Genomic DNA, 21,393 nt, shown 5'->3' with positions numbered 1-21,393 from the left:
AGGCTGGACACCTCTGTCTGAGAGGACCTCATATTAGGAGTCCAGAGGATCGTTAGAGATCTACAGCGAATCAGATACTAGACGGTGTCTCTACAGTGAACAAGATACTAACTGGTGTCTTTACAGCGAATCAGATACTAGAGGGTGTCTCTATGGTGAATCAGATACTAAAGGGTGTCGCTACAGCGAATCAGATACTAGACGGTGTCTCTAACAGCGAATCAGATACTATAGTGTGTCTCTACAGCGAATCAGATACTAAAGGGTGTCTGGCCTCCTGAACTAGAAGAACATTTACAGCCTGTGGTATAACGTAACCTTTAACCTTTCAGGGGCACACGCAGAGACCCGATGTCTCTGTCTAAAACTGCACCCAGGGCAGAGGGCCCCGCGAGCATGTCTGAATGAACAGCCCCTGGGCTGAGATATCTCTGGCACCATCAAGAAGGCATCCAAGAGCTCACAGAGAACTGCTGCAGCATCACGCCCGGATGCCAAACATCATCAAATCACAGTCCTCAAAGGCCGAGAGCTGCTGGTTTTCCACCCTCCCTTTACCCGGGAGAAAATAAAACCAGGGCCGGATTCGGATTCAAGGGGCAGATTTGATGATCCCACTGTACGCATATAAATATATGTTTTTGTCAGTGGTACCCAATCATGTGCCATGGAGGGCTGGCAGTATGCAGGTTTTCATTTCAAACAATCGCAACACCAGTTGATGTCACTAACCAGAGAGGAGGGAACTAATTAGTGAAATCCATGGGTGTCATGGTTTGTGTTTTTCGAAAATGAAACTGTCACAATATTTTGCTCCAATCACCGGAATTAGCTAATTAGCACAATTCTTCAGCCAAGATCCAGGTAGAACTAATTAGAGAAATCATCTGGCTGAGTTAATGTGTGGAAGGAAATAACACACTGCAGGACTTTTACTCTCTGAGCCCGGAACTTTCCTCCTCTGCTTCTGGTTGGTGCAGACAGGTAGCCCTGATTCCTCAAACCTGTAGATGGCAGTAGAGAGATGTTTATGAAGGGCTTGTGAACAAACTTGTGCAATGTAGTTTGGCATTCACCCGAAACAGGCTGAGGGCGTGAAGTGATTTGGTGCAAAGGAAAGGAGAGAGAGGGAGGGGGAGAGAGGGAAGGGAGGAGAGAGAAAGGGGGGAGGTGGGGGCAGGCCTGGAGTCCATCACATAGCAGGGGGTGGGCGGGGGGGGAGGGGGGAGCTGGAGGTTGATGATGCAGATAAGACCACTCCATGCAAATAATGTGTTCCAGAAGGAGGTCGCCATTGTGGTCACTGCCCGGCGATACTCATCCTGCCCAGGCGCCCGGAATACCCTCCATGAAAGCGGGGAGGCATTTTCACAGCCCATTACCCTGGTGCCGGGAAGGCATTGTTATAGCTTACAGTAATGACAGGTCGCGTTACAGTACGCAATAACGTGAGTGTGAGCCTCCGACACCAGCAGCCTGACAGGAACTGACTAACGAACCTGCGTCAGAGACATGAGCGCTGTTAACTTTGACCTTAAGAATCTAATTGAATTTTGTGTAGTGTACAGAATTTATGCGCTTGACAAGACTAATACAAGTTCCAACAAAGCTGGTGCTTTCTGGGTATGTTTTTTATTATCCAAAGGTGTTCTGTTCTGAGACAGAACTATTTGGATAGGATCTTTTTAACAAGAATACCGTATATTTACTTAACTTGCAAAGCTGCACATAAATTATAATGAATCTTCCCAGGAGAGATTAGTATTGCTGAGGCTATTGACACAGGCAAGCTGTGATTAATTGATTGATTGATTGATTACTGGGTATGGTAATCAATACCCGGTATTTTAGAGGTTCTTTTATTCATTTAAATTATGATTATTTATTTGGCAGATACCCTCATTCACCACAACATCGTGCATTTATACAGCAGAGAATTTACTGAAGTAATTAAGGTCAAGTACCTTACTCCACATCATATAAAAGCCCAATCCTTTACCAGCACGACGCCTTTTAATGCAAATTGAAATTTTAATGAAAACAGTGATTTAGGTCATACCTCCCTTTCTGACAAGCGTTATGATGCCAGAAAGGATGTGGGACAAGGGAGGGTTTGAAGGAGCAACGAAATTCCATTTGCCTAATTCATGTTTCCTCGATTTCCCCGTCTTCACCTCCTTTTCTGGCTTCCTTTCCTCGCCTCCCCCCGATGGGTGGAGCTAGGAGCCAGGAAAGGAGCAAGGAAAGGAAGAAGGAGGTAAAGGATACGTGATTGAATAAGAAGAGTCCCGGGAAACCACTTATAGATCGCAACCTGAGCCAAACACAGTTTACAGTACATTTGATCCATTTCTACAGCCAGATCAGGGGTCTGGAACCCTGGCCCTGGAGTGCTCAAGCCTGGCTGGTTTTCTGTTTTCACCTTAAAATCAGCAGCCGATTCAGACCAGGGTAAACCCAAGTGAAGTGAGTTAACTATGCAATCAGCTGCTCTAATCTAATTAAGTGCAGAGTAAGAACAAAATCCAGCAGGACTAGAAGCTCTCCAGGACTACGCTTACAGACCCCTGAGCTAAGGATATGTACAATGACTGTCCTAACCAGAGGAGGAAAATCCAGGTTCAGAAAGTCCTCCCTGGTATTTTGTTCCAATCCCCTGGATTTGCCAATTAGCACAGACGACTTTCTACCTATGGTCCCAATTGGGAGTCAACCCCACAGCTTTTCAGTTACAAGCCCAGGGGGAAACGTCACAAAGCAGGATTACTGGGAGAGTTCACCGAGTACAACCCCAGAAAAGTGTTTTTTTACGCGTTCAAGTTTTGGAAGGGTTCTGGGTTTCGGTGAACTTATTGAGTCAGTTCCTTACTGTTCTTCTCCACTACCCCCCACACCACAGTCATCCGTGACGTTGCTTTTGTGTTTTCAGTGTCTGTTTTGTTTTAGTTCAGTTTTTCTCTTTTCTCTCCTGAGGAAATATGGGAATAAAATGGTTTCACATCCACTTGTCCCTCTGGCATGATAACCACACTCATCACTGTGACAAGAGTGCCAACAGAAATGTGATTTTATGCCCTCTGTGACTTTGCTTGAGTGTCACATAATTTCAGACTAGCTAAGAATCATGTTCACGGTCCACGGTCCACAAACTGATATGCGAAAAGGCTGTGGGCTGGAGGGTGTAATTTGGGCAAGATTAAGCATTGCGCACCAATTCCTGCAGTTCGGGAAATGTGCAGAAATGTCAGCGTTTGTTGAAAGGCTCAGTGAAAAGTTGTCTGCAAAGTGTTCTCAGATAGTTGACAGGTTATTCATGTAGAGCACATAGAGCCAATGACAAGGTGTTTCACCTTCACAGAGAAATTGAAGCTAGCCTTGAATATTATCCATGCACAACACACAATAATTACACCTGATTATATTTCCTGGGTATTTTTGTGTTGAAGGTAAAACCGGAGCACTCGGTTGCCATTCAAACGCCTGTTGCCGACTTGTCAATCGAGCTGTGTGCTAATCGTACAAATAGGCATGTAACTTGCTTCAATGTAAGACTCAAAATAGTTGATAGAAAATGCAGTTGTGTCTAACTTTGGTAACACACAGTGTACTTCTTTTTTTTTGTCTGTGTTTTTTTTTTTGCAACAGTGTGGGTTGGGAAATCACTTTGATTCCTGATTCTTGCAGTGTGAAAACTGCAGGCGCCACCTTCCTCTGACTACTGAAACTTTTTAATTATAGTGTACAGTATACAGTCTACATGAGTTAAAAAGCTCCTTCTGGAAGAAAACAAATAAAACAAACAGAAAATCCCCGGGAAGAGCGATGTCCTCAAAAGGGTGGTGTAATGACATGCATTCAGTGTTCCCGGCACTGAAGGAGATGTTCTACCCTGGGGCTGTTCCTGCCTCTCTCGCACAGATTCGGCTTTGTCCTTATTCAGAGGTGGAAAATCCAGGCCCAGAGAGTACAGGGGTCCTCCCCGTTGTTTTGTTCTAACCCTCTGGATTTCTTCATTAGCACAATTTTTCAGCCAGGAGGTAGAACTAATTAGTGAAATCGGCTGGCCGAGAAACGCACGGCGAAAGTTTTACTTTCTGACCCCGGGACTTTCCCCCTCTCTCCTCCCTTATTAGTGTGAGAGTTTAGTGCATGTCTGTGGTCTCTGTGCCATGGAGGGTCATGACTATGCTGGTTTTTATTCCAGCCTCAAATATTCTTTATAGTATAATTAGTTCATTTATTTTCTGAATTATTGGCTGTAGGTTTGCACATAATGCATATAAAATGAAATGTGTTATTTGTGTTGTTTAGATAACTGCTGCTTATATTCTGTGTTTTAATGCAGTTAAATGCATACGACTGAATGATTCATTGGAATCAATGAAGGCAGCATTAATTGGTTGGAATGAATACGGCCCTCCAAGGCCAAACGAGATTGAGAGCATTGCTTTATGTCGAATGGTACCAAAGCTTGGCACAGCATCCCAGCTCCCGGTTTAAGTTTACTACCAATGTGAACTCAGAAAACCATGAACATGGCGGTGGGCGCTCTCCTTTCGCAAAGCGTAGGCAGCCTCTACTCCAAGGGTGTCACATTTCAAAACAGAGGAGCTTGCGGCAGCATTCAGAGAAGAGGATCTTCCTTTTAAGGCCGTTCCTGTTCGTGGGGGCTGTCCAATCGGTGTTCCCTGCCTTCCCGAACCCCTCCCACCTTGGCCCGTGTCGTCGTTGGTGAGTCAGGGATAGCGGGGTATGAGAGTGCGATGATTTCAAGGTCTGGTCCGCTGCCAAGCCACATCGCTGCAGCTGTATCCGTCCCTCCCTGGAAGTCTGATTAAGCCCTTTCATTCACAAAGATTTGAAAGGTCTGGCTGAAGGGCGGAAATTTAACACGCGCTGTCGTGCCAACTTCACGGTCACTCGAGGCAATACTTGTCAGTGTTAGCACGGCGCTAATGCCTTTCTGTGCGTTGGCCACTGAAGTCGCGTTAGCCACAGGAGCTAATGTTTCACTGAGAAAACCAGTGTGCTCACTGCACTAAGAAAGCAGTGCAATTTAGCTGTAAGTGTCATTGGTCTTAATAAACTGTGCATAATGACTAATGACTGACAAAGTTGCCTCCTTCTGTGGGTGAGGTATGAGTGGACTTGCATTAGTGCCCCCAAAGGACCACAGTTCTAGCTCTCAGCCCAGACAACAGGTCCTGTATCAGATGTAAAAGGCTACCTCCCAGTTTTATTCAGCATTGCTTTTTCTATGCCTTTCCCCTCATTAATCTCAAAATAACTCAGAGACACAAGCATGGTTGCCATGGTTTCCCCAAAGGCTGGGAGACTCCAAGCTGTGCTGGTTTGGAGCAGGTAGGCGGATTGGCTTTACATACCGTCGCTGCTGAACATCCCAACATTTTGGCAGTTTTTCAAGCTTTTTTGTCAAGCTTCTTTGTTTGCTGAAGTGGTGCAAATCAATTGAGAGTGCTTTCATAATTGGTTGCAAATTGAGAGGTGCTTAATAATGTGTCCTACGGTGGTGAGATCTACCAGCATTGTATCATGACTAGGGACATAATGTCACTGTTTGTTGCACTATAATAGCCATGTACAGCATATACTACAGAAAAATGGTAGTTGTGAAATAATTCTACGCAGATTCCTACGCATATGAAAAACAATTTAACAATAGAAACTGCCTTCACTCCAAAGAGATAATCCCTACCCAGTACCTTTAAAGCATTAAATGTGACATACCCGTTGAACAACATCAGTCTATTGTGACTTTCTGTTTTCCATAACACGCTGTCCCCATCCTAGTCAGCCAAGTCTCTTCAAGTCACAAGGGCAACCAATACTGTATATTGCACAGTGTAACCTACGGTACGCCAAAGTGGTAAATCACAAATTATTGTTTTGTATCTCACACAGTATGAAGCGCAATAAATATAAAACTCGATACACAGCATATGGATCACTCAACATGACACTCAACAACAAACAAACAAACGATAAATAAAAAAGTTAATATATAAAGAACATTTTCATATAGAAATGATCAGTATTTCTGATGCATAATATTCTAATGTTAAATGTGTGTTTGCATTTTAAGATATTGCTATTCATAACCATGCAGCCAGATACACTGTCAATATATTCCATCAGTACCACCATTACTGACACTTTTGAAGTCGTATCAGTATGGCTTGACTTGCCTCTATCCAGAGGTTTTTTTTATTATCTTTTTTTGCCTCAGTCTTTTTTTTATCATGCAACATGGTTTCAAATGTGAGAGGAAGAGGAGAGTACTGGGAGCTTTAGTGACAGCTGCTACACCCTGTCAGCCCCCACCCTGTCACAAACATTATTTAAAGGTGAGAAATATGGGGAAACTCTAAATGCTGCACTGAGCTCCTCTGGTTGTTTGCAAGAGGTGTGGTCCTGCCTGGGAACTCCCTGTCTACTCCTCATACTCTTCAAAAGGAAATGCGGTGAGAGTGAAATAGAGAAATGCGTTTGAGTACATGCCGTACGTGCCTTAATGTGGAATGATTTCCGTGAGGGGAGTGTAGATAGACCCCCCCACTGTACGTGGGTTGTCATTCTCCCACACTCACAGACCTGCTGACTAATCCAGGGAACATGGAGATGCATTGTCAGGTCTGGGGCATTTCCTGACTCCACACAGTAAGCACCATGAGGAGAAACTGGCCACAGACTCATCATCTGGCCATGGTCCATGGCATGGTGAAATACTACACATTGTTTCACTTTTTTTTACCTTAAGTAAGAACATTTTTAGAATTATTCATTACCGTTTTTACCTTGACTAAGAACATTTTTAGAATGATTCATTACGTTTTTTTTACCTTGAGTAAGAACATTCCTAGAATTGCTCATTGAACATCGTTGGAACGAGGTTGGAGATAGGAGACATGCTTAGTCTCAGTACACTATCATTATTTTGTGAAGATGCCTACATTTTTGTAAATAATGTCACAGGTTTGGCTCTTGGTATACTATAAAGCAGAGTGAGGACTTGTTGGGCATTCAATGACTGAAAATCAAATCAGTCTCTTCAAAGCAATACTGTCTGAGAAGCCTTTTTTTGGTTGTATTACCTGCCACAAGAAATTACTGCTCTCATATCTTAAGCTTGTTCTCCTGAATATGATATAGCTGTGGTTATAGATAAGCATCGTGTCCTATCAGTTTCAGAAAGGTACTATATTGCTGTTGTGACCTAGCATTGGTTTTCATTTATTGCCAGGATAAAGTTGATTTGCTCTCGCCTTTGCTATTTGTATGTCTCATTCTTTAATAAACCTTGGGAAATTGCTCTTGGAAGCTTAGAGATGTAGGCATATTGATTCCTCATGCTGTGCGATTGGGGACATTTCCAAATGACTAATATTTAATTATCGAAAGACTGTTGTTCGTGTACGTGTATCGCTCATTCACACAAACTGGCAAAATGGCTAAAATTTGAGGCTGAAGTCCTACTGCAAGAAATAACTTGTTTCCTCCTGTACTGGATTTTGATGACACAATTTATATACACACTGGAGAATCATCCTTTTTATCATTTGCATCACAAGGTCTTAAGATTTATCACTGGGTGTAAATCCCTTCATCGCAAATCATCACTGCTTACTTACAATACAATCTCAGAAATAAAGTGGTAGTTGAGATACATTTTTGTTCTTCAAGGATCACATTTCCCAAATGTACCCTACAAAAGTACAGTAATGTTCTCTTTGGGTACACATGAGTATGTTTTCCAAGCAAAAAAGGTTGAAAATAATTATATATGGCTGACTAGCCATACGATTTTATGTACCTAAAGGCTACCACCCCAGCAACAAACATTTGTACCTTTATTTCTGAAAGTGTGTACTATATGCAGGTTTTTGTTTCTGAGACTGTATAATAACTTTTGCATGGCCTCCTGGTGACTTGCAGATTAAATATATTTTATATTTTTTCATTTACAAAGCTGTGCATTGTATTGTAGCATCATATCTCTGTATGCTTAAGCCATTAACTCACAGTCATTACAGTATAATCCATACAATTACAGGTTCCAAGATTAAGAACAGACTGAGGTCAGAAAACTTTCTACTTTTTGTCTGTCTTCTTGTTCCTTGAATAACCTTCAAAACACATTCCACTTTAAGAGCTTAATTCCATTAAAATACATTTGATCATGAACTCACCAAGGAATGCTGGAAGCAAGCAATTGTTTTAAACTATTGATATTCTTTGTTTTTTATTGTATATGATTGATGGTTGTAATCATCCAATTCTTGTACTGTATGTTTGTCTTCTGTGCACTTTTGAGCCGATGGGATGCACCTGGGAGGAGGGATGTTCAGAAAATCTGTATCAGGTTTTCATCCCAACTTCTGGCCTTAATTACTTAAACCTTAACATTTATGCCATCTGAAATTTTAGCTACATTTCTTCATAAATACACTTGTGTCCCTGGGTGAAACATTTCGCTGTGAACTCATCTATAAGTGAACCAGTGTTAGTATATAGTGGACCCAGAAGGTTGGTGGTTCAAGCCCTGGTGTAGCTATGATAAGATCCAGGCAGCTGTTGGGCCCTTGAGCAAGGCCCTTGACCCCACAGGGGGGATAGTCCCCTACTTTGTCTAATCAACTATAAGTCGCTTTGGATAAACGTATCCGCTAAATAACTGTGATGTAATGAAATATACAGCCAGTTAGCTCATTTAGCCAAGGTGATTGGTCTAATATATATGTAATATATTTCATCTTCAAGTCACCAGGAGGCCACCAAAAGTTCTTATACAGTCTCAGAAACAAAAACCGGCATATAATACACACCCTCAGAAATAAAGGTACGAAAAGTGCCTAAAAAGGTAGAAATGCTTGTCGCTGGGGTGGTACCATATAGGTACATAAAATTGCACCCCTATAGCAATATATAATTGCTTTATATCTTTTTGCATCTTTTTTGCTTGGAAAACATACTAATTTGTATCCAAAGAGAATATTACTGTACTGTCAGGGTACATTGATCCTCCCAAAATGTACCTCCACTGACACTTTCTTTCTGAGAGCGCACTGGCCCTCCAGGACTGAAAATACCCACCCCTGGGTTAGTGAGCTCTGTAGAGGCCAGTGTAGATGGGAGCAGTGTACAGACCAGTGTAGATGGGAGCAGTGTACAGACAAGTGTAGATGGGGGCAGTGTACAGACCAGTGTAGATGGGAGCAGCATGTCTAGTGTCTGGTTTGGCCTGCAGTAAATGACTCACCATGACCACAGCTATTGAGCTGGGCCCAGATATACTTTTACATCCTTTATATCTTTGTCTCATCTTCTCGTATCTTTTAAAGCAATCTTTGTCATCTTCGCTGTGCAATGCTATGATGTACAAAGCAAGCAACTGTGTCAGAGATATGTTCATTTCTAGAACTGTTTTCTTCAAAGCAAAAAAACAAAAAAAAAACAATCACTGCCTCCCTTGTCCCGTGGATGATTAACAAAGCCTCAGCCAACACCGGGATCACCTTTCCCCCTTTGTGTGTGTGTGTGTCATGTCACCCTCCTGTTTGTTCTCATAAGACAGATCAGATATCACATGACCTAACGACTGCCAAGAACGTTTTAATGAAAATCTCGTAAAAATAAAAAACTGCTCTGTGTAAGGACTTGGGATTTTCCTCTTTCATCAGATCTGTGAGGTGTGCTGCTCAAACCTGTAAAAACACCTTTTGCGGGAACTCGGTGAAACAATCTGTCATTTGTGTTATTTGTAGTAAAAATGCAGGTATCAACAGTGTATTTTATTTATTTTCAGGGAGATCAGAACTGTCTAAAACAAAATGAAAAAAAAAATGAAAAAACTGCAATACAAAAAAAATCACAGGTTCTGAGAGGTAAAGATAGACAGCCAATTGTATTGTACTTGGCAATAGTCGGATTTAAATTTATAACATATTGTACCCAAGAAGGACTCATGGTGATGCAAATTTCTGTTGAAATCTAAACATAAAAAATTAGGGTGAAGACAATGACCTCTATCATGCAACTTAATATCAGGACTTATGTTACTACATGTACATGCCAAAACTCCTTGGGTTTCACCCCAAAATAAATATTGGAGCAAGAATTCATTCATTTGCCTGCAATATCTCTAGAAACCTCAAAAACCCTTACCCTTATATTTGTCGAGATCTGTCCTATCATAATTGTTACAAGTCCTGCTGTCCAGTGTCTATTCATAGGTTACTCCAAGGAGGTTCCTCTGCCTACTCATCAAGGTTACTTGGGGTTGATTTCTTCAACATCACCGTCCTCTGCTCCTCCCCGTTTTTCCTTCACTCTGTGAAGTTTTTCTCTTCGTCCATAACGCGCACTAGCATTTAATAGGCTGAAGGGTTTGGTTGCTGGTGTGTTTAAGCAATGAAATACGAGGGCGTACGTCGGCGAACCGAAAGGAAACTCATCAGCAAAGAGTGTTGAACGTTAGGGCGCTTGCCGTTGACTTCAGTTTCGGTTGCCAAAAGGATTTAACTGCCCCTCCGTTCTGATCTGTGGCTGCGCAGCGTCAACAGTGAAATACACGACTGGGAAAATGACAATTAAAGAGGAAAATTGCTTTTGTAAAAGCTAAAGAAGTGTGTTTTGGGGGACACGAATCTGTAATGCTTCCAAGTGTTTGTTTTGTAGCTTTTTTGGTTCTGGTAGTGGGGAACACCTAGTTCCAACCGGAGGGACGCCTCTTGACATTGTCTGCTGCGTGGACTGTGCTTTGTTTCTGCCGCAGTAAGTTTGGATAGTCAAGCTACAATCAAGCAGGACTCTTCGTGAAAAGGGCTTATTGCACGTGAAAAATAAAGAACTCCAGTCTGCTTGAAATATGCATTCTGCAGGATTAGCAGCTAGCTGTCAACTGAACTTCTGCTAACGAAGAATAACTTGTTTTAGCTGTGGAGTTGCCTAGCTTGCTAGTTCGTTTTCAATATTGAAATGACTTCCTTGCTAGCATTACCCCAATTTGCTAGTCCACCTAACACACTTATGTAGCTGCTGTCGCTTCTCTGTTGTTATTAAATGACACAGTGCTAGCTAACGTTAGCTAGAGTTCGATATATCCGTGTACTCAACGATATAACTTATCTAATTATATAGAATAACAGCTAATTTAGTTAGGTAGCCAGCAAAGTTCGCTTATGAGCCTGTAACGTTAGTTTAATAACGCCTAGTTCCCTCTAGGACTTACAAGTTAAGGGAGCCAGACACCAATTGTAAACTTGGCTAGCTGCATAGCTAGCCTGCTAACTACTTCCAGATGTTGGTAACTAGCAGCATCATAAGAATATGTGGCCATCAAACGTTAGCGAAAACTATTTTGGTTGGTTTCTGAAACCGCAGTGCCCAGATACTCTGACAGCTGTCAACAGTATCAAGCTGGCTAACATTAGCTAACTTAGCTGGCTAATTTTTGATAAGCTAAATTAGCAAGATGGATAGCAGCTGGCTAACTTCCATCGGTAATAACATTTTTATGTTATAGCTGGCTAGCATTGTCTGGTTTGTTTTGTAACATTAGATAACTGTCAAATTAGGTCGCTTGCTTTTCAATGTTGTATTATTATTTTGTATTTTTCCGAAATAGCAAATGGCAACAGCTCTCAGAGAAAGAAACCCGGGAGGTCGCGGACCTAACCCGAGGAAAGGCCGGATTTTAGGGATCATTGATGCAATCCAGGATGCAGTCGGACCACCGAAACAAGCTGTCGCTGACCGCAGAACGGTGGAAAAAACGTGGAAGCTCATGGATAAAGTGGTAAGTGGCATTTTTTTGCTTTGCGTTAATGTTTAACACTTTGTACATTAAATCAATGTAACGTTAACCATCCTACGACCAAGTTGCCCTAGCAAAGTTGGTACAATAGCTGTCACCGTCTTCAGCTTGTTTTGAACATTCAAGTAACGTTAGTCTAGGTTAAACTCTTAAATTACCGTAACAATGGCTAAACGACATACGTTTTCCTAGTTTTACAACTGTGGGCATGAGCTCCCGAGTCAGTCCCACGCATGATGGATTGCCTCCGGCCCAGTGTGTCTCTTGAGTGGCAGACCTGGGGCATTCAGGGCGCCAGCCTGCAGTCGTCATTAACAGATGACCTAGCTAATTAGTTTATGATGTTATTAACGTATGTAACATGTAAGGTCTCTGATCTTGAAATATGCTGAATGTTCTTTAAAGAGACGTGTTACGAATAAAGCGTAGCCAGCGTGCACCAATTCTCGAGGCCGAAGTTGGTTGAAACTGGCATGTCCAACAAAATTGTACGCGAACTTTAATCATATTAAAAAGGCTAATAAAAAAGAAAAATTCGTGTATATTTAGAACAATGAGCATAAATATATAATCCTTACCGACCCCACATCTGTCACCTGTAGCCAATGCAATGCTGTACCCTCCGTAGCATCGAACTTTCATTTGCAGCTACTGTATGTCGCTAAATAAGTAAAATATGTCAGCTTTTGGCTTTAAAAGGATTTTTCAGCCTAGTTCAAACTCAGCTGGAAATCCTTGGAAGCAGTATTGAGGGTGGGGGTGTGTCTTTCATTTAGAAATAATAATGATAATTAAACCTATTGAATGTCATTGCTTTATGGCCTTCAGACAGGTCTGATGAGCAGCTGCCTCTGTGGGATCACTGTTCGGAGGAAGGCTGTAATTAGAGCAGGATTCGGACTGCTCAGCCAAACCTAATGGGCAATTGGCCTTATAAAAATAAGGGTTTCTTTTTTATATAATGACTGAGCCTCTTAATAACGGTGATGTCTGAATTTTGCTAGCCAGCCAAGCACAGCAATTCAGTTATTTGCTTTCACAAACTATGTAAAAGAACTGCAAGTTCATTCTTGCGTCAGGAAAACTTTGGGCAATGCCCCGATGTAAACTTTGTTGAAACTTTTACATTGTTGGATAGATGTAAACCATTTTCACAATCCTCAGTCATGCTTCTTGGCTTCTGTTGGTCACTGCTCATCTTGCTTACTATGTTTTAGAGTTCCTGACGGGAACGGTTTCCCATGCACACTTTCCTCATGGTCCGCGGACGAGCGTATTATTCCTGTTCTTTAGAGATTGTTCCAGAAGCTCTTCATCCTGTCATCTCGTTGCAGGTGAGGCTATGTCAGAATCCCAGGTTACACCTGAAGAACAGCCCGCCCTACATCCTGGATATTTTACCCGACACCTATCAGCACCTGCGGCTCGTGCTCTGCAAGTACGAGGAGACTCAGAAGCTGGCGCAGCTCAGCGAAAACGAGTACTTCAAAATATACATCGACAGCCTGATGAAGAAATCCAAGCGGGCCATTCGGCTTTTCAAAGAGGGCAAGGAACGGATGTACGAGGAGCATTCACAAGACCGGTGAGAACCCAGCCCTGTGGCCATCTGTGGCCAAGTGTGGTGTAAACTGTGGCCTGTATCACGGAGCTGTATCGCGGTGTTAGCTGGATAACTTATTTTAATGGCTGTCCTCTGTCTGGTTCCTTACTGTGTAAAGTTATGGGTGTTTGTCAACTCGACGAACAGAAACTTTACTTTTCAGTCGAGGTTCTCAAGTTGATGAAGCGGAAATTGTCACTGGCTAACAGGCCAATGTATTATGTCATGATGCAATTTAAAATGATAAAAGGGGACCACATATGTAAATTAATAAAAACATTGCTGGAAAAATAACATTGCTGTCTCAGGGCAGGGGCCATATACTTCAGCCCTCCATAATATTTGGGGCAAAGACCCATCATTTATTTAGTTGCCTCTGTTCTTCTCAATTTGAGATTTGTAATAAAAAAAAATCACATGTGGTTAAAGTGCACATTGTCAGATTTTAATAATAATTTTTAAAAAAGCATGATTTCTTCTGACAAATTTTCCTATTGAACTCCTATTGAAATATTCAGGAGAAACACTTATTTTCATATATGCTGCATATCTGGCAGCAGCAAAGTGGTTTGAGGCTCATTTGATACCATTCAGCCAACAAATGTGTTCTGTACTGTATCAGCATAATTTACAGCTGAATCTAGACCCACCCCCCAATTCCCATGGAGATTCATTCAAATGCAAAAGAGTTTAAGTATTGCTCGTTGGACAACCTGAAATAAGATATCCAGACAACATGCTTAGGATATGCAACAAAATACTAAACATGACTACTTTCATTTACATAACAGTGCCCTGGAATGGGGGGGCTGTTTATATATAAACACTGCTGTAGTTTCTACATGGTGAAACTAAAATGTATAAAAATGCCCTTTATTAAAATCTGACACGGTGCACTTTAACCATGTCAAATCAGAGGCAGTGGAGTACAGAGGCAAATACATGATGGGTCTTTGTCCCAAACGTTATGGAGGACACTATGTTGACTTTCTGTGCATCTAGGTGAATGTTATGGATGAGTGTAGTGATTCTTAGTCACCATAGGCCTCTGAATTTGTGTTGTCATTCTCTTCAGGGATTTCGATGGTTTGTTAAAACATCTGCCGTTCAGTGGGTGAAATGAATTGAGTTTTTCCAAATCCTTTAAAATATGACATTTTTGATCCAACTATGGATCAATGTAAAATAATTCTGTGTAAATTTGAAACGCAAATTGCTATGGCTAAGTGGTTAGCAACCCATTGCACAATAGCATCACCTGTGTTACCGATTGCTATAACCCATTAGTGTGATAAATTATACATTTCTCTACATTGCTGGCTACTGTTAGCTTTGGCTAGCCTGGGAACCCTTCTCATGGCACCGCTAGCAGTAGGGTATATAACATGGCCAGCAGTGTTAACTTTGTTAACTTTGTTTGGTTGGAAAGCGGCATCAGAATTCAGTTGTCCCAGTGCCACTTAATGGAGCAATGTGTCCCAATTATCAAACACCAGTGTAAAGCACTGACAGTCTCCCATACCTCTTTTCATAGAGAAATTATGCGGAAATCCAAATACAGTATGGGCAAAGGTTTTGCCCTGGGTTATGTCAGACTTCCAAGGCCTATGGGAACATTTCTACATGCATGGATGTAGGAGAACACAAAAAAGTGATCCATTCAGACCTTCCAGATATCCCACCCTTTTACCTGAATACTGGAGAACTGGGGTAGGAGTCCTTGCTTTAACTGTGCGTTGGCTCCCGTCCGTGTCGGTTAAAGGTGCAATATATAAGATTTTTGTGTTGAAACATTGTTATAAGACAATTCTAAATCCCTTCCTATTGTTGAAAAAGGCTCACTGACATGTTGACTCACCCTCTGCCTGTGTTTATTGTCCTTAAATTCGGGATTCTAAATATACAGTTGACGGCCCGACACTGTACCAAAACATTGTATAACGGGACAATAATTCAAGCTCATTGGTTGAAAACTGGTTCTAATTTCCACAGCCAATGGCGTTTCAACGTCCGCGCGTTTTCAGAGAAGGGGGAGGGATAAACATTGTTGTGGTTCGAAGGCCTCTCTTGACTGTTAGAAGTCCTGAAATTACCTATTGTACCTTTAACAATCATTCAGATATTCGCAGGATTAGAGCAGGGATGAGAGAGGGCACCTTACAGACCTTCAGATAATTTGCTTTGTTTGCGGTGCGCCCGTCTAACGTTCATTCTTCAGGGTAATTACTTCCATGACACCACGAGCCCGGGCGCTCTCCTTGACCTGAACCCAATTTAGAGTCGTTTAGAGCAGTGGTAGGAAACGAAGATGAAGTCTGCTATCTGCATTCACCTTACCTTACCCAGCCGGCTGGCGCTGGCGGACGGGCTAACGATGTGCGTCATCGCCGTCTCCTTGGAGACGCGACCCCAGCTGTGAAGGGTCAACTGGAAGAAGAGAAAATTAACCCTTCGCCTCAGAAGACAGGAAGTTAAAATTGGAGCAAAGATCTGACGGCAGGGACTTGGGGATCTTGGGTCTGCCCTTTTTGTACAGTATGTGGATTTCATTAAGATAATTATCTGGCTGAAAATGTGCTGTGTCCCTGTTGAAGAGCTTTGAATGGAGTCCAGATGCGGATGCCTATATCTCACTGGAATGCACCATAGGCGACAGGACGGTGCACATGTAGCCTAAATTAGACCGTTAAAGAGAGAGAGTGTTCTTTTTTTCATCCACTTTGAGCGTAGTTTGGTGGTGCCTGGAGTTCTTCCATTTCAATATTAACGAGAGTCTCCAGCGGTGTGAGTAATTGTATATCTGGCCGGCTGTGTATTTTACTGGGTAACAGGAAGGGTAGTTCTTCTCCCAGAGGGAGAGGAGAAATAAGGGTGAACTATACGGGTTGGCTAGCTCAGATAAAGGTAGGGGTGGACGTGTCGGAGCATTTCCTGCCGGCCAGTCGCGCTCCTCAGAGGCTCGGCGCGAGGACGCGGCCCTTTCCTCAAACCGCAGGTCAGGATCTCCAGGGGCGATGGGAATCATCTGAGGAGGAAATGGTCTATGGTTTGCCTTGAGCAGGATGATGAGAGGTGGAGCGTGATGCACAGGAAGTTGACCCCCTTGGTGAAGTGCGGCTTACTGAGCAACTTTAGCCTACATTCACTCTCTCTCTCTCTCTCGCTCGCTCGCTTTCTCTTGCTCGCTTTCTCTCTCTCTCGCTCGCTTTCTCTCACTCTCTCTCTCACACTCTCTCCCAGAGGCGATGTAGTACAGTAATAGTGGTATGCTCAGTTTAATAGTTCAAGTATGTGGAACATAGTTCAAGGAGCTATTGGCTGGTTACCAGCAAATTTTCTTCATGTTAAGGGTAACTTGCCATTGCTGGACGTCAGCTGGATGCAGCCTGCATCCATGGTGACTCCTAATATTGCCTAATATTCTCCATATTGCCACTCCCTGCTGCGCAAAAGCAGTTTGAAAATGAGAAATGAGCTGGCTCAAGAACATTCACTTTAAGAAAGATTTTATTATTTATATTTCTTTCATTCTCACTGAGGAATGTGTGTGTCATGTTGAGTGGGGTCACATGGAGTTTTGGTGTGCGAGCAGTGGCATGTTTACAGTTTGTGGGACTGTGTTGTGGCTACAGAGTGTGTGACCTCCAGGTTGACCTTTCACTTCCCAGGTCAGGTTGTGCTCAAGTGACCTCCAGTGAGGTGCTCAATCTGAGCTACAAATACCCAGCTGTGTAAACCCATCATTTGTATAAAGAAAGGCAGTCTTGTCAAACACGTATTGTATTGTAGAGTTCTCGGAGGAGCTGAGACGGGCGCTGAATTGAGCACTTTTAGAGAAGCGGCACAGCCAGTTCCACTTTTCGGGTTATTATGCGACGCGCCTCGGCCTCGCGTCTCCTTCTCTGGCTCTTAATCGCGGCCGCTGACGTCTCGAGCCCATCCGCACGACGCCCGCTTCGCCGTCCGCGAAAACAAGATGGCAGAGGCGCTCGCCCCCCCCCCCCCCTTCTGAGCACGGCTGGGTCTGCTCGGAGCAGAGCAGCAGGTGGCGCAGAGCTCTGATTGGGGAACGCGGGGGTCCGTCTAGTTTCTGCCTGATTAAAACCGCCTGTCGTTATCTAGCCTAATGGACGACAAATGAGCTTTTAGCCGAAAGGTCAGACGGCAATAATTTGGCCAATTAAGAAGAACGGAAGGCAGGAAGGGCGCTAGCGGACGCCGACCTTGGCCGCCCGTGTTTAAATGGCCGCCTCGCCGGGGTTTCGGTCTGAGATGTGACCGAGCCCAGGGCTCATTAGTCCCAGGGCGGCGGGGGAAAGCTGACACGGAGAGAGGCGGCAGCCGGGTGCCCTCGGGGCTTTTAAAGGTTCGCTTCTTTTTCGAGCGCACGGGAGAAGGGACGGGCGGCGTTTCGCCACACGCGGTCACTGTCGGCCGAACCAGGAGATGAGCCTGTGACATCATCATCAGTGGACAGGCGACTCATACAGTGAGCTCCATAACGACATAGACATCTTTTTTTATTCATTATTATTATTATTTTTTTATATACTACACATTTTTATATAGGCAATTAAACGATTCACATGTGGTTAAAGTGCACGTTTCAGGTCACAGAACGCGGTGTAATATGGTTTACTCAGTGCGGTGAAACTACATATTTCTTGCATATTTCACCTAATTCTCACACCAGTCTGACTAGGTTCTTATTTTTAAGAAACTGCTGCCTTATATCAGACATTTTCATAACATCTTTGCAAGAGAGAGATGAGAGGCTCCATCAAATTGTATTTTTCTTCCTCTTAAAATACATTATTATAATAGTTTTCCATTTAAGAGAAGTTGAATTTCCACACATCTGCACACACTTGTTCTCTTTATTCCAAAATAATTGATTTGGTGGTGTTTTTTTCCTAAATGTGTTCAGATTCCATCAGAGCACCTTTTAAGACTGAGGGAGGAGATGGACGGCCTTTTGAGTGTCGTACAGACAGAGAGGAAATACAAAGATTTTTAATTGTATTCATTTTCCGATTTAGAAAGCTGAAAGGCTCGCTTTTGGAGCTTTTGCTGTGGTTACTTGTTTTATCTGTCTAGGGTATAATCCACTGTGACACGTTTCTTTTTAATGTCATTTAAAATCTCCTAACCAGACGCGGATGGTGAGAAATGGATGTTATTGCTCGGGTTTTTATTGCATTAGGAAAGTAGAACTTGGACAGACAGGGAACAAATGGCGTGTTGTTGGGGTAGGTAATGTATTAGTATTCAACGAGAGTAGCCAGACCTCCACAGCCAAATTTCCTCTGGAAGGTTTAATACCACACTGTGCTGCCCCATCAGTTTTGGCCTAAATCTTTAATGTTTTCATCTGAGCTCCACACAGTCGTGCAGTTATTTCTAAATGTAAGCCATTTATAATATCAGCTGAATTTTTATTAACTGTAGCACAACTTGTGTATTTGGCAAATTTGTGTCACGGAACCATTGTGTTCTCGATTTGTGCTTTCTCGAGTAACGCCTAATTGAATATCTGATCCACTCTGCCATCGCCAGTATGCAAATTTAAAAAGATTTGCCAACCAAACATTGTGTTCTGGCTAAATTGAAGCGAGGTGGAGGTCCCATTACGTACTTAATTATTTGAATATGGGAAAATTCGGAAGAGCGCTTCGATTGCAACAAATGGAGAAAGTGTCCTTTGTGTGCGTTTAAAATGTACCCAGTATTGCCCGCAGCACTGCCAAAAGACTTTGGTGTTCTTTACGGACTGCAGCGACCGTCACTGCACTGTCTTTACAGTGTAATCCAGAGTGCAAACATCCCCTTTCATTTACATGCTCACGCATGCGACGCATCCGTGTGAACGTTCATGGAGCCCGCACAGGTCACAAGCTTTGCCTCGAAGGCTTGTAATCCGTAATCGTCTCTATCCGCTTCTTTCAAAGCGTAATTTCGCAAAGCGCTGTTCCTCTTTGCGAATACTTTATAATTGCATCGCCCGTCTTAACTGCCGGCAGCCGCAGTATCGTCTGGCAAACGAACATTCGGGTCTGATTGCAGCCGGCGGGCAGCTCTCGTTCCACCTGGTTTGACCTTTGACCCGGTGGATTGTGACAGCGATCGCGTGGCCCCAGGACCACGTCCACCACGTGGCCTGAGAATCTCACACGCGTGCCGTGAATGTGTCGCTCCCTGCCTAAAGTGCGTTCACGTGCAAAATGCCAGCCGCAGTGACGCACAGCTAAAGTAACGGACCTTGATGCAGGCATCAGTTCGTTACAGTTGCACACCGAGGATCGGGGTTCGATTTCCGGTCCTGTCAAAGCTCAGTTTGGCCGGCTCTCGTGGAGCGGCATAATTGGCTCCCTGCTTCGAGGGAGGCGCTCAGCAGGGACTAGTAGGACGGTCACAAGCTATGAGACGAGACGGCTTGAAGAAGGCGTGCGGTTCTCAGGATCGCTTAGACCCATCTGGGCCGCCGAGGGACGGGGTCGTAAGAGGTGTGTCCCCAGCAACACTAATTGGATTAGCTAGGGTATAATTGCCTACCAAATTGGGAGAGAAAAAAAAAAAGCCAGCCGCCGTTTGTTTTTTTCATTTATTTCAGATTAAGAATTGCAGTCCAGTCTGTAAGCAATTGGTCAGTGGTACAATGTTGTTTGTATTTGAAATGAAACGATGAATATAAGATGAAAGTACAGACTGTCTTAATTTGATGGCGATCTGTGTAGTAATTGCATCCTTTTTATACATAGTCCCAAATTTTAGACGACCGAAAGTAATTGGACAGTTGGCTTCTCAAATGTTTAATTTCCTCAGTGCAGGTATAAGAAAGCTTTCAATATCTAGTCTTGATTCTAGGCTTTTGACTGCCAATAACAGTCAGGGAAGCCATTATGACAAATGAGAGCAGGGAGTGTGTATCCACCTCCGATGTTTAGCATGCGTGTGACTGAGAAGGGAGTGTGTATCTGTCCCTGATGTTTAGCATGCGTGTGACAGAGCAGGCAGTGTGTATCTGTCCCTGATGTTTAGCATGCCTGTGACAGAGCAGGCAGTGTGTATCTGTCCCTGATGTTTAGCATGCGTGTGACAGAGCAGGCAGTGTGTATCCGTCCCTGATGTTTAGCATGCGTGTGACAGAGCAGGGAGTGTGTATCTGTCCCTGATGTTTAGCATGCGTGTGACAGAGCAGGGAGTGTGTATCTGTCCCTGATGTCTAGCATGTGTGTGACAGAGCAGGCAGTGTGTATCTGTCCCTGATGTTTAGCATGCGTGTGACAGAGGAGGGAGTGTGTATCCGTCCCTGATGTTTAGCATGCGTGTGACAGAGGAGGGAGTGTGTATCCGTCCCTGATGTTTAGCATGCGTGTGACAGAGCAGGGAGTGTGTATCTGTCCCTGATGTTTAGCATGCGTGTGACAGAGCAGGGAGTGTGTATCTGTCCCTGATGTTTAGCATGCGTGTGACAGAGCAGGCAGTGTGTATCCGTCGCTCACTGTGAGGCAGTGGGGCTGTGTAAATCTGTGAGTCCCGGCTGCTCCAGTGCCCGTATCGATCCCCCCCGCCGCCACCGCGGCAGAACACAAACAAGTTTATCCGAGGGGCGCGGAGTCCCCCCCCCCCCTGCCCCCTGAGGAGCAGGCTGGTTTATCCCTCCAATCATCCCTCGGGCCCTGCCGGGGCCCCCTGTTCTCCAGAAGACGAGGTGGGGGGGGGCTCCTTTCGATCGCGCCCGCGGTTCTCGCCCCTCCCTTCACCCGCGTCGCTCAGAGGCGTCCCGCTGCGTCACTTCTTCCCTCTTTATTTGGAAATTTTCGTTTGATGAATTCGCCGAAGTAATTACTGTAGTTTGAGTATGACTTCATTGTGCCGCTGTGACGAACGCCAGTCAGGCTTTGTTGGCCTGTCTGCAGAGCCGCTTTGTGATCGGCGGTGCTGTCTGAGCCATCGG

General features: G+C 43.8%; 1 protein-coding gene across 1 annotated transcript in view; it reads left to right on the top strand.

Moving 5' to 3' along the window:
• The first annotated feature begins 10,409 nt into the window (after positions 1-10,409).
• LOC133107567 (E3 ubiquitin-protein ligase CBL-B-like) overlaps positions 10,410-21,393 on the top strand; it is a 69,252-nt gene continuing 58,268 nt past the window's right edge. The window contains exons 1-3 of the mRNA XM_061216559.1: positions 10,410-10,791; positions 11,645-11,815; positions 13,168-13,418. Of these exons, the coding sequence (XP_061072543.1) occupies positions 11,648-11,815; positions 13,168-13,418 (419 nt within the window). The 5' untranslated portion in view covers positions 10,410-10,791; positions 11,645-11,647. The remainder of the gene's footprint in view (positions 10,792-11,644; positions 11,816-13,167; positions 13,419-21,393) is intronic.

Source organism: Conger conger, chromosome 13, assembly GCF_963514075.1.
Source record: "Conger conger chromosome 13, fConCon1.1, whole genome shotgun sequence".
Lineage (NCBI taxonomy): Eukaryota > Metazoa > Chordata > Actinopteri > Anguilliformes > Congridae > Conger > Conger conger.
Note: the sequence above shows the minus strand (reverse complement) of the source record. Positions and strands in the feature narration are given on the sequence as shown.